Genomic DNA, 12,937 nt, shown 5'->3' on the forward strand with positions numbered 1-12,937 from the left:
ACTCAAGCTAAGTTGGGTGTTTCACTCCAACATCTTGTTGTGGAGGAAGACCCTTTTAGCTAGGTATTGTACTCTTTTCCCTCTTTTAATAGTTTATGCATCTTCATTTCAAAAAAATAAAAATAAAAATAAAAAGAGCATGATGAAAACTTTCTCTATATTCTTAAAAAAAAAACTTTCTCAATGACTTTGCCAATTGAATTTTTTTACCTGTGAATGTTCTCTTGTTCCATTTTTTCATCCCCCCTCCACACACTAGGAAATAATAGTAAAAAAAAAAAACTTCTGTGAGATCTTCTGAGCTTTGACCTGAGAGAAAACATGCAATAAATCTCATGAATTTTTTTTTCTCTGCTGGTGACTTGCTTTTGTTATGAATTTTTGGTTGAGTACTGTTGTGCTTGAGCTTCTCATCATAATCTATTGTAATAATGTTGGGTCTCTTTTTGGTTTGATATATTGATTTCATTACTCTTCTAAGGCATTTATTTCTTCCTGGATTTGTGAGGGTTGACATCTTTGCACCTGGGTATGGTTTATTTTGCTTGTAGTGGTGGAAGACCTATATAAGAGAAGGCAACCCTTACCATCTATGGATGCTGTATATTTTATTCAACCACTAAAAGAAAAGTATGTCTCTTACCATTTATTATTTTTCTATGATGTTTGAGAGAGTGGGGGAGAGAGAGAGAGGAGTGGGGTTATTTTTGTTGAGTGAATGTTGCCAGTAGGTGAAAATAACGATTATTTGTGTGTACAAGTAAACACATAATTCCTACATAAATAGCCTGGTGGGTCTAGATGTACATGTAGAGAAATCTATTTTAGATGCAAATTTTAAAGAAAATAATGAATACAACCTAGTAACTTTACGGGAGTGCATTGTCGTAAATGATGTCAGTACATGGGGAGGAAGAGTACTTCCACGGGAGAAAAAGCTGCAGTCTATTCCTCCACATGTATATGAGTTTCGTTCTCCGTGATTTCTTTTATGACTTGAATGAGGAACACTGCTTCTATGTGTAGATAACTTATCTTGCTAACTCTCTCAAAACATTTATACTTGGATTTTCTCATTGAATGGCTTATATTTTGATGGTATTAGGTGAAAGATTTAGGATGCCCACTTGTTTAATGTTTGGTATCCTTTAGTGACTGAATCTGCTAAACTTTTTTTCAGTGGGATGACATTTAATTCAGTTGGACCATCAAATGGTGCATAATATGAGTTAAATAATCTAGTTTAATCCAATTGAACATTCAGATGGGTCACATACTGTAAATTGTACTGCAAATGAGAAGATCCATGATTAAATCGTTTTTAATTAAGTTGCCTTTAGCTTATGCAGTAAAATAAAGGTTGGCTATTCAATCATGTGGTTTCTCATTTGACTGAAAGACTGTCAGTTAATTTATTCTATTGGTTGAAACTAATTTGTTTAGCTCACAATTCTCATTATTAGTTGGACCAGCTAGCTGATTGAAATTGTTTCCATGAAAAAAGGTATGGGCTAATTGGTTTATAAGGGGGATCAGGTAAGAAACATTTAGGTCATTCTAGGTCTTTTGGTTAATTCTATCCTAATTGTGCTATCAGCTGAAATGAGTTCCAACCAATGAGATATTAATTGTATTTGAATTCTTTTTGGAGTAATTTCCAGCCTGTTTTTTGATTTGTTTTCTTGTAACTTGCAGTGTTGTCATGTTCCTATCTGACATGTCTGGAAGATGTCCCTTGTACAAAAAGTATGTAAAGAATGTCTTAGTCCAATTTTTTTAACGAGAATCTGTTAGGACTTTCTCCTTTGCTTCTTTAGTTTTTTGGTCTTAAATGAATGATCTTGTGCCAGGGCATTTGTGTTCTTCAGTTCACCTGTTCAAAAGGAACTGGTTTCCATGATTAAGAGTGATACAAGTGTTTTACCCCGCATTGGTGCTCTGAGGGAGGTTGGAACTACTTTTTTTATTATTTCATTATTTTTTAGTTTATCGTGAATTCTTTGTAGTGTATTGAGTGATTCTGTAGCTGTTTCTAGAACTCGTTAGTTTTAGGCAACTGACTTCATAAATGGAGCTGAACATTTCTTATGTGGGTTTGGATATGCAGATGAATTTGGAGTACTTTGCTATTGACAGTCAGGTATGCATATTCAGTATGCCTTTTAACCTTGAGGTAGTTTTGTGTTTCTTGTGATCTTCAACTTGATTATAGTTTGTAGCCTACTCCCTCTGCCAATAACCTTGTTGATCTTCTTGTTATGGAAGGAGTCATCTAGTCAGTGAGATCTCCCTCCATATGTAATATGGGGAATTTCCCCCTTTGTATGTGTACTAATCTAATATTCCAATGAAAGCTTGTATTACTCAACAAAAAAAAGTGTAATCTAAGTTTACATCATTCTTTTGCATTTCATTTTCTTTATTTTTTTGTGTCATACATGTGATGGCTTATCTTTATACAGGGTTTCATCACCGACAATGAGAGGGCATTGGAACAACTATTTGGGGAAAATGTGGAGAATTCTCGCAAGTATGATACATGTTTAAACACTATGGCGACACGCATTGCAACTGTTTTTGCTTCTTTAAAAGTGCGTCCTCAACTTTCTGAATAAGTACCCACATTTATTGTTTGTAATGTGAATTTGTGATAATATTTCCTTGACATGTTAGGTGGGTGCTTCAATCCCTCTTTAACTTTGTTATGATTTTGTTACTTGTTTTTTTTTTTCTCTTCTACCTCTCTTATTTGAAGGTTTTTGTTTCTTCCATTTTTTTAAATAAAGTATCATTCACTTAAAAAAAAAAATTTGTGTGAGAAAGGATATAGCTTTCATTGTCTCACATTCCGAGATCTGCAAATTTGGCAACAGATGTGCTTGCCAAGTAGGGAGCGTCCCTACAATCTCTTGTTATTAGGGATACGCTCCCTCTTCCTTTGTAAATTTCCTCTTGTTAATATAAATACATCTTTATCGAAGAAGAAAAAAAAAGGATGTAGCTCTCATAAAGAAGAGGTCCTTGAATTAAATTGTTCATTGATCTCTGTAGCCATATCAAAGTGTGGTGTTTTTTTACTAATTTTTGTGAATCCCAAGCACTCAGGATGCTAGGAATCAATGCTTAAGAGACTGTCTTCTTCTAAGGTTTTAGCCTTTTATGTACTAGTATTTCTTACAGTTGATTTAATATTTCCAGGAACTTCCTTATGTGCGGTATCGTACTGCCAAGTCATCTTTAGATGCATCCACAATGACAACATTTCGTGATTTAGTTCCCACTAAACTAGCTGCAACAGTTTGGAATATTCTTCTCAAGTACAAACAATCAATTGCAAATTTCCCACAGACAGAGACATGCGAGTTACTTATCGTGGATAGGTCCATTGATCAGGTTAAGGAGGCTAGATTCCTAATAATTATTTTGGCTTTAGCATGGGGAGCAGGAAAATTTTGGCCAGGTTGGGAACTGATGATTTCTTCTTGCAGATTGCACCTGTGATCCATGAATGGACGTATGATGCTATGTGTCATGATCTGCTAGATATGGATGGAAATAAATATGTTCATGAGGTTGTTGTCTGGAATCTGTGGTTTTATGCTCAAAGGACTCCCTTGTGTTTATTTATCATATTTAATATGTACTGTTTACCATTTTTTTTTTTAAATGTATCGTTTAGATAACCAAACCAGGAGGCGCAACAGAGAAAAAGGAGGTCCTTCTTGAAGAACATGATCCCATTTGGCTTGAGCTTCGACATGCTCACATTGCAGATGTATGTATGGTACTCCTGACAAATTCTCTTTTAGAACCATTATTGCTTTTTTTGGTTGCTTGATCATTAGATTGGTATGCAGGCTAGTGAACGGTTACATGAGAAGATGACTGAGTTTGTATCCAAAAACAAAGCTGCAAAAATACATAGTTCAAGGTTAGTGTAAATTTTCAGCTTAAACATCTCTTAGTTCGATCACAGCGAGTCATTCTGTATTATCTAGGATCACAAATCTTGGAATTGAACATGATTTCTTGAGCATATTGGTATGTTGTTGATAAAAAAAAAAAGCCCTATGCAAAGACGGGAATCTTCATTTGTCTCATGGGATACCAAATTGCTGTGGCCTCAATGCAGCTTCTATTATTTGCTTGTTTTCTAGTAGAAGTCAAATTTGATATTACCATTCTAACATTTCTTTGATCTGTTTGTTACTATTTTGTTTAAATTTTTTAATCTGATTATTTTTTTAAATGAGGAGAAACTGGCGGTCTCATGAGTTATTTCATCCTGTTGTCTTCTTAAGTAATTGTTTTCAAGACATCAATTTTCAGCTTAATACCAAAAATGACGAGGGGTGGTTGCATATTATCTGCTTTTTGGTTACTTTGGATCATTGTTCTGTAAATTTATTGTAGATTTTGGAATCATGTAGCCTGCTTCGGAATCCTCAAACTTGCTCGATCCTAATCATATATCTTCTTTTATGTTCCTGGAATCCTTTGGCTATGATGGAACATTATAGGGTGCATGTTACTCTTATGGAGATACTTCTATTTCTCTGCTCACTCCCATTTTGGAAATCTGGCTGGAAATTTTGTCTTGTTTGTTTACAAAAAGAGGGAGGTGTAGTTAGGTGCTTTCAGATTATATTATAAAAGGCTTTGTTCTTTTGGAGATCTATACGCTGTAAAATTAGGTAGGTATTGAGAATAGTTGCTCCTCCATGATTAGAAAAGCCTGAGTTTAATACTTGCGAAGAGGCCTTCTGTTCTGGGAACGTAAAAGGGTGAAATTCCAAGATTGAAGAGAAACAAGAGAGAAAGAAGAGCTGGAAAATGTAATATATTGGATTAGGTCTAAAAACGAATCTTTTTCCACTTAAGTACAATCTTTAGTGCTAAAAGACAATTGCCCTTAAGTAATTGAAGCAACTAACACAATTTAAGTGTTCTTACTAATCTACCCTTCATGAAAATATATTAATAAATAACATACAAACTTGGCCATGATTACAAGTGTGCCCCTTAACTTATTCCACTCAACACTCCCTCTCAAACCGGGGCATATATATCAAACAATCCCAGCTTGTTACATAACATAATTTTTTTTTCTTGGGAAGTGTGCCTTGATAAATATATCAGTAAGTTAGTCAGATGAGTTGACATTATGAGTGGATATGGTTCCATTAATTAGAGGACCAGCATGTAGATTCTACATCCAAATGGTAGTATCAGGGTCCATTTATATTGTTCTTGAGAAATGATCGGGTTTGGCTGATTCCTCAAATGAAGTTTTACATGATCCTTATTTACCACAATATCTATAGTTACTTCCGATGGTTATAAAGTCCCCTCAAAGCTCTCTCTCTCTCTCTCCATCCTTCTATGGCTGCATCTTCTATTTTTCATTTGCCATCCCCTATCTGAATGTCTCTATTCTAACCTATTGTTCGTTTTACTCATTTTCAACCAGTCTCTTAATTCAATTTCTGGATTGATCTCTGAGTCTCTCGATTTGATTGATCTGAGGTTGAAGTTCAGCACATATTCGTAAATTGGGTCATATTAGGACTTTCTCTAAATTTGGAAAAACAATGCTTTTTTAAACTGTAAATCTTAGGACTTCGTTTTAATGTTTAATTAGAACAGGGACTATTTCTTAATGTTTTGTTTTTTTTAAATGGTGCTGAATTTTATTAAGACAAAAGCTCAAACGAGCAAATTACAAAGGGGGAAGCCTTCCCAAACAATGAGAGATTGCTGGGCGGTTCCGAATTTTGCCAATTTATCAGCCAAAGAGTTGACTGATCTAGGAATGAGATTCCAATTACAATGAATTTCTTAATGTTTTGTTGAAAGTTGTTTTCTCAGAAAATTCATAAGATTTCCAAAATAAAAATACATAGAAAAATCTAAACATTTTGAAAAATTTCCCAAAAAATCTTTGAAGTTTCGGCAAAATTCTAGAAATTCTCAAAAAATATTTTTTTTGGGAAAATTTAAAAAATCGTAGATAATCTAAAAAAATTCTGAGAGTTCTGATAGCTTGGCACTAGGAGCATCAGCTAGGGTAGGCTGGGCAACTATGAACAACATGTGCTAGATTGAGGGTAAGAGTTTGGAGTATGGTATATTATTTGAGTATTGTTAAGGAATAGTCCCACATGGATTAGTGAGTACAAAAATCTTGAGTTTATTAGTTGGGAAAGAGATTTCCTAAGTTGGCTAGTCATTTTGGAATGGGCCTTGGACCCAACTTCACATGGTATCAAAGCAGGTACTCATATGTGAGCCTAAACCTAAATTATCCACTTGTAGAGCCACAAAAGAGGGCCAACACCTAAACTATCCACTTGTAGAGCCACAAAAGAGGGCATACACCTAAATTATCCACTTGTAGAGCCACAAAAGAGGGCCTACACCTAAATTATCCACTTGTAGAGGCCACAAAAGAGGGCCTACACGTGAGGGGGAGTGTTAAGGAATAGTCCCACATGGATTAGTGAGTACAAAGATCTTGAGTTTATTAGTAGGGAAAGAGGTTTCCTAAGTTGGCTAGTTATTTTGGGATGGGCCTTGGACCCAACTTCACAAGTATATTAAGTCCTAATGTAATAAGGAAACTTGAGAATAAGTAGAGTGTGATACATAGTGGGAGTGGAACTTGGTTGAATCCCACTGAAACTAGGAGATTTCCCCGTTGACTTGATGCGGTCTATCTCACCCAACTTCATTCTCTCTTAAATTCCCAATTTTTCAGTCTGATTTCTGTTCCTGACATGGAATCAAAGCAAGTAACATGGATCTGTATGTGGGCATTCACCTAAAAATTATCCACATATAGGATAATCTTTAGGAAGTGTTAAGAATAATCTCATATATATTTTCGGTAAGTGGATTCAGATTCTTTTTTATGTTCCTTCAATTTTGGCCTTTTTGTTAGTGGCCTTCTGTAATTTGTATCCTCTCTTTTTTCATCTTTTAATGAAATTCTCATTATTATCCCATATTGATCTTAGATTAGAATGGTCTTGTGTTTATTACTTTGGAAGATGTCTCTTAACTTTGACTAACCACTTTTTGATGAACTTCAACTCAAATTTAATAGTGAGAAATCCCAAGAAGTGAGATATGTGTGGCACTGTGAGAAGAAACAGATGGAAGAAACGCATTTGCAAGAAGAACGAAATCAACTCTGTTGAATTAATTAGATACATTATTATGCATGGGTGCATTTAGTTCTCCTGTCAAATGGAGAGTCTTATAATGAAGTGGCTAAATGTTGATAACTGTGCAGATTTGCCATTTTTGGAAAGATAAAAAGGCTGTAAAAATTCGGAAAATAAAAGAGATTCTTTGTTTTTTTAATCATACAATGTGATAGTATAGTTTGACCAGGCCATTTTAATAGAATAGTTTGACCTTGTCATTTTATTTTATTTTTCTTACATCCTTGTTCTTTGTTCTTCAGAGATGGTAGTGAGCTATCAACCAAAGATTTGCAAAAGATGGTACAAGCTTTGCCACAGTATAGTGATCAAATGGAAAAACTTTCCCTCCATGTGGAGGTTAGTTTCTGGCTTGTTTTTGGTTTTCTCTGTATTTTTTTCCTCTGTTTCCTTTACTAATATATGTTGCCATTCATAAAAAAAGATCCTTCTACTTGTCATTTTTTCCCACTAAAAATACACGTTTTTTTCTTTCTCCTTTACACTCACAAATGAAAGTTTTAGGCATTGCAATCTGATTTCCCTAAATGTGAACCTTTTTTAAATGTCCTCTTAAGGTAATATAGATGCTATCCTTGGCATATTCTTTTTCTATTATGAGTTTCCACTCTGATGGGTAGTGTCATCGAAGCTACTGATTCACAGTAATTGAACCTTGGTGAAATGCTGCAGATTGCAGGAAAAATAAACAGAGTGATCAGAGAGATAGGACTACGAGATATTGGGCAGCTGGAACAGGACCTTGTTTTTGGGGATGCTGGAACGAAGGAAGTGATAACTTTTCTAAGGACAAATCAGGTTTGCTTTAACTTTTCTTCTTCTAATGTATCTATTTAAAATGGCAATATGAGTCATGCAGTTTAGTTTTCTGTTGAATAAAAAAAGCAGTATGGTTTTTCATTAAAAGTTTGTTTAATTTTGATAGAAAATATTCAGCATAGTTGTATTCTGTATTGTCAATCAGTTGTTTTTTCTCTTGCTATGCAGGATGCGAGTCCTGAAAACAGATTGCGACTTTTAATGATTTATGCATCTGTTCATCCAGAAAAATTTGAAGGAGATAAAGGCACAAAGTTAATGCAGGTTGGTTCCATTTACTCTTTGTCAAATTATGAGATTATTATAGAAGACAGGTAGAATTGAAGAAGAATTAAAAGACAAGAAGATATGGGAGAGGGGGGCTGCTGCAGGAAAGGAGCAATTTTAGTTTAGGGTTGAGCTCGACCCCTAATCCTTCTTTTATATTCATTTAATGTAGTGACAACTTACAAGGACAAAAATGCTCCTCTCCTTCTTTTTACATTTTAACTTTTGGACATTTTTTTTTTTTAATTTTTTAAAAATTATTTCCAATAACAATTAGAAACTATGTTGTCATTTTTCAAAACGACTGGCCATTAGAGTGAATGACTATGTCTTCAATTAGAGTAAATGACTAGCCATTTAAGAGGCTTATTGTTTAACATTATAAACCATTTTTTTTTATAATATCTATGGGTCCTTTGCCATTGGCCTCACTCTTTGTGACCGCTGCTCTGGGAGCACTTGGTGTCTCGCTGGAGTATATGGTCCCACCCAATACTGGGAGAGACAGGCTTTTTGGGATGAGCTCTCCTCCCTTACTCAGCTTTTGAATCACCCCTGGCTGTTTGTAGGGAACTTCAATGCCATTCGGAGTTGTAATGAGAGATTCCCTCCTACACCCGTATCTCCTCCTTTATGCACGGTTGTGCTGATCTCATCGAAGAATGCGAGCTGGATGAAGTCAATACCTCAGGAAAATCAGACAATCTCGTCCCATCCTCTCAAAGCTTGACCATTTCTTGGCTGATGGCGAATGGTTGAGGCTCTACCCAAATGCCACTGGCCATGTTCTCAACCACATTTGATCTGATCATTGGCTCATCTAGCTGGACACCAAAATTGGCAAATGGGGCGGAAGGCCCTTTCTGTTTGAGAACTCATGGCTTCTCCACGATGATTTTGAGAGTCTCCTATTCAGAGTGGTGGACCAGTACTCCCGTTAACGGAGCTTTCGGATGGAAGCTGGCCCAAAACCTTAAAGCTCTCAAGGGCAAACTCAAGGCCTGGTCCTCGAACCTCCATAAAGCTGCTCTGTTAACCGCTTGATACTCTTATCGCAGATCTCTCAACTTGATGAGTCTGAAGACTTGTGCCTTCTTACTACCACTAAATTCTCCCTCAGCATCTCCCTCCGCAGCAAATTTGAAGCCTCTACCCTTTGTGAATGCATCTTGGAAGCAAAGGGCCCGCTTCCATTGGTTGGCTGAAGGGGACGGGAATATTAGATTCTTCCATGCTGTTGCCTTTGCTCGGTGGAGGACCAACCGGGTTACTTCATTGTGCATAAATAATGAAGTAACCGTGGATTGGGCTCAATTACTAATGTTATTATTAGTCTTTTTCAGATTTTGGTGGGGACGCTAGTATGCCCATTGGGCCCTAGTGGACCCGCCAATTATGGTTAAAATTATTTTTCTTTTATCTTTCTTGATTTTACTGGATTTGATTAGATAGTGATCTTATCAATTTTGAATTTTAAATTTCAATTTTAATTTTAGTTTATCTTTCTGATTTTAGTGGATTTGATCAGATAGTGATCATATCTATTTTCATTTTAAATTTTAATTTTAGTTATTTATAGGCTGTAACAGGATGTGGAATGCAATTTTGATAATGGATTTTTGAAATCTCCTTGCTTCTGGTCTCTCCCTCTCTTGCTCCCTTTTCTTCTTCTTCTTCTTCTTCCCCTTCTTCTTCTTTCTTCTCTATTATTCTTCTAAATTATTTTTTTTCTCTATTTTCTTCCTTTCTCTTTCTAATTTCGGCAATTAACCGATATTGCGTACGACAATTAAATTTCGCGCCTTGTCACTTATTCGTCCCGCATCAACGGATGGCCCTCCTGCAAGAGCTCATCTTATATCGGGATCATATGTTGGCCCCCCTCATCATTGAGGGTGAATCCAAAGTGATGATCACTTGGTGTTCTTCCTTTTCACCTGATCCTTCTTGGCGCCACTGGAACACTTTTCTTGATATCCAGGATATTTCCTCTATTTTTCCTTGTAATTGGGCGCATATGTCTCTCTCAGCCAACTCTTTGGCTGACTCTCTTGCTAGGAATGGGGTCTCCCTCCAATCTTTTATTGTAATAGGACCCCATCCTTGATGTTGTTGGTTCTCTCACTTGTGCTATAATAAAATTCACCTCTCAAATTTTTTTTTTCACCTTGTTGAGTTTGTACCTCATCTGTGTTGTTACATTTCAAGCCTTATTATTTATATGTGTAAGCCTGGACATGAGGGGGAGAGTTAGTGGGCTTAGTTCCACATTCATTAGTGTTATGAAAAGTAGTTTGTTTATAAAGTTGAGCAATTAGCTTCTTAAAAGGATAGTCATTTTGCCATGGAACTGAGCTTAAAATTAACACTAACAAAAAACAAGTAAACTAGGTCAAGATTTATACATAAGCAATCGAGAGAGAGATAAAAGGACTGAACTATCCTTACATAAAATGATTAAAATACTTTTTGACTATATTTCTAATACTCCTTAAGTTGGTACATATATATCAAAGAGCCTTAGCTTATTACCGAGAGATAAATTTTCTTTTAGGAAGGGCTTTGGAGATGAAGTCACCCAATTGATCTCTCTTGCTCTGTGGCTGATTCATGGAGTGATCAATCATGGAGTCTCCCGTTCCGTCGGGGATTAAATGATGAGGAATCATTGGCTTTTTGCTCTCCTTACCAGACTCAACAGTACTATTATTCGGGAGCACTTAGTTGATAAGCTAATTTGGAAGCCCAGTAATAATGGCCGATTCACTGTCACTTTGGCTTACTCTCATATTAGAAAGCAAGACTACAGTATTCATGAGCACAAGGCGAATCTGGCTTGGAAACTTAGCGCCAAGCAAAATCAAAATTTTCGTGTGCTCGGCCATCAGAGAACAAATTCTTCCTTCAGACAACCTTCATAGAAGAGGCTTCACCGCCCCCGATCTTTCTTGTCCCCTTTGCGGTGAGTGCGAAGAGACAGTCCAACATGTCCTCTTACATTGTGGATTTCGTGGCAAGTTTGGATGAAGATTTTTCAGAAAATTGGGCTCCAAGTGGGGCTACATCAGGACCTCTTTGGCACCTTTGAGATGGTTCGAGGGATTCTCCTTCCTCGACTGGGCAAGTTAATACTTTCGGCCTGTCTTGCACATGTTCCATGGTGCATTTGGCTCGAGCGGAACAACCGGAGATTCAACTCCAAAGCTAGCAACCCGGACAACATGACTTCTCATGCCGTTGGCCTCATCTCGAGCTGGCTTCATACAAGGAAGGATTTTGCCACTCTATCCAGGGTTTCCCTTTGGGAAAATTGGAATTTGATCGCTCATATGTTTGGCCCCAGCAGAACTCCGAGTATGACTATCTGGGATCCTCCCCCTTGCGACTGCATTAAGCTGAATTTTGATGGTAGTGCTATTGGATGTCCTGGGCTGACTGGAGCAGGTGGTGTGTTCAGAGGTCACAATGGAGACCCTATTCTTTCTTATGCTAGTCGGGTGGGCATTGCTGATTCTAGTACTGCTGAAGTTAGTGCTCTGTTGTTCGGCCTCCAAATCTATATGGATCGTCTCCATGGCAAGTTAATCATTGAAGGCGACTCGAAGATGGTTATTAGTTGGTGTTCCAAAGACGGCTTCCCCACTTGGCGCCATTGGCCCATCACTGATAGTATTGCTGACATTGTATTTTCTACTAATTGTAATTGGAATCTCATTCCTAGATCAATCAACTCTTTTGCTGATAAATTAGCAAAATTCGAAACTTTCCAGCAATCTCTCATTGTTTGGGAAGGCTTCCCTCCTTTGTAAATTGCTCTTTTGAGCTTTTGTCTTAATAAAAATCAGTATCATTTAAATTTTTTTTTCTAGTTATTATAGCATCTTGAAAGTGACTACAAACTTCAATGTGTTTGGTTTCTGCAACGTGCAATAAACTTGGCTGCTTGATTATCACACTCCATATTCATAGGAACCTTTATATCAACCCCAATTCTATCATAAGAGATTTACTCCATAGTCATTCACATGCAGTATGCGTCATTGCCTTGTACAACTTCCACACTAGACCTAACAACCATCATTTACTTTTTACTCTTCCATCTGACTAAATTACCTCTTACAAATAAGGAAACTTGATCTCCTCTCTACCTTGGATTCAGCATAATCCACATCAGAAAAAACTTGATTCTCAAGGTGTCTATGAGGGTTGTGCCAGAATCCATTACTAGAAGCTTCTTTCATATACCTCGAACTTCTGTGAATTGCGTCTAGGTAAGTCTTCCTACGAGTCTCCATAAATTGAATCACTACATTCATAGCATACGAGATATTTGGTCTAAGAGATCGTTGCATATATCAACTTTCCTACGAGCCTTCTATATTGAGTTTTATTATTCAACAAGGGAGTTTGATCATCATGAAGGTTGGAACTAGTTTTCATTGGTATCTCAATAGGCTTGGCCAGTTTCCTGTAATATATCAATGGTATACTTCCTTGGAGAGAGAATAATTCCAGATTTGCTCTTAGCCACTTGAATTTTGAAAATGTCCTTTCTAGTAACTTTTTATTTCTTCAATGCTCTTAGGTCACTATTTGAGATATCTGTATTGTCAAGATACATAATT

At 36.6% G+C, this 12,937-nt stretch overlaps 1 protein-coding gene across 1 annotated transcript in view; it reads left to right on the forward strand.

The window, feature by feature from the left end:
- LOC137967118 (SNARE-interacting protein KEULE-like) overlaps positions 1-12,937 on the forward strand; it is a 43,041-nt gene that overhangs the window by 21,560 nt on the left and 8,544 nt on the right. The window contains exons 4-15 of the mRNA XM_068813565.1: positions 552-630; positions 1,696-1,746; positions 1,851-1,947; positions 2,108-2,140; positions 2,463-2,591; positions 3,199-3,393; positions 3,489-3,572; positions 3,680-3,775; positions 3,858-3,931; positions 7,469-7,565; positions 7,899-8,024; positions 8,214-8,309. Coding sequence (XP_068669666.1) covers positions 552-630; positions 1,696-1,746; positions 1,851-1,947; positions 2,108-2,140; positions 2,463-2,591; positions 3,199-3,393; positions 3,489-3,572; positions 3,680-3,775; positions 3,858-3,931; positions 7,469-7,565; positions 7,899-8,024; positions 8,214-8,309 — 1,157 coding nt within the window. The remainder of the gene's footprint in view (positions 1-551; positions 631-1,695; positions 1,747-1,850; positions 1,948-2,107; positions 2,141-2,462; positions 2,592-3,198; positions 3,394-3,488; positions 3,573-3,679; positions 3,776-3,857; positions 3,932-7,468; positions 7,566-7,898; positions 8,025-8,213; positions 8,310-12,937) is intronic.

This window comes from Aristolochia californica, unplaced genomic scaffold (genome assembly GCF_029961685.1).
Source record: "Aristolochia californica isolate CCGP_79_NKW_82.1479 unplaced genomic scaffold, dmAriCali1.0.hap1 SCAF_6, whole genome shotgun sequence".
NCBI lineage: Eukaryota > Viridiplantae > Streptophyta > Magnoliopsida > Piperales > Aristolochiaceae > Aristolochia > Aristolochia californica.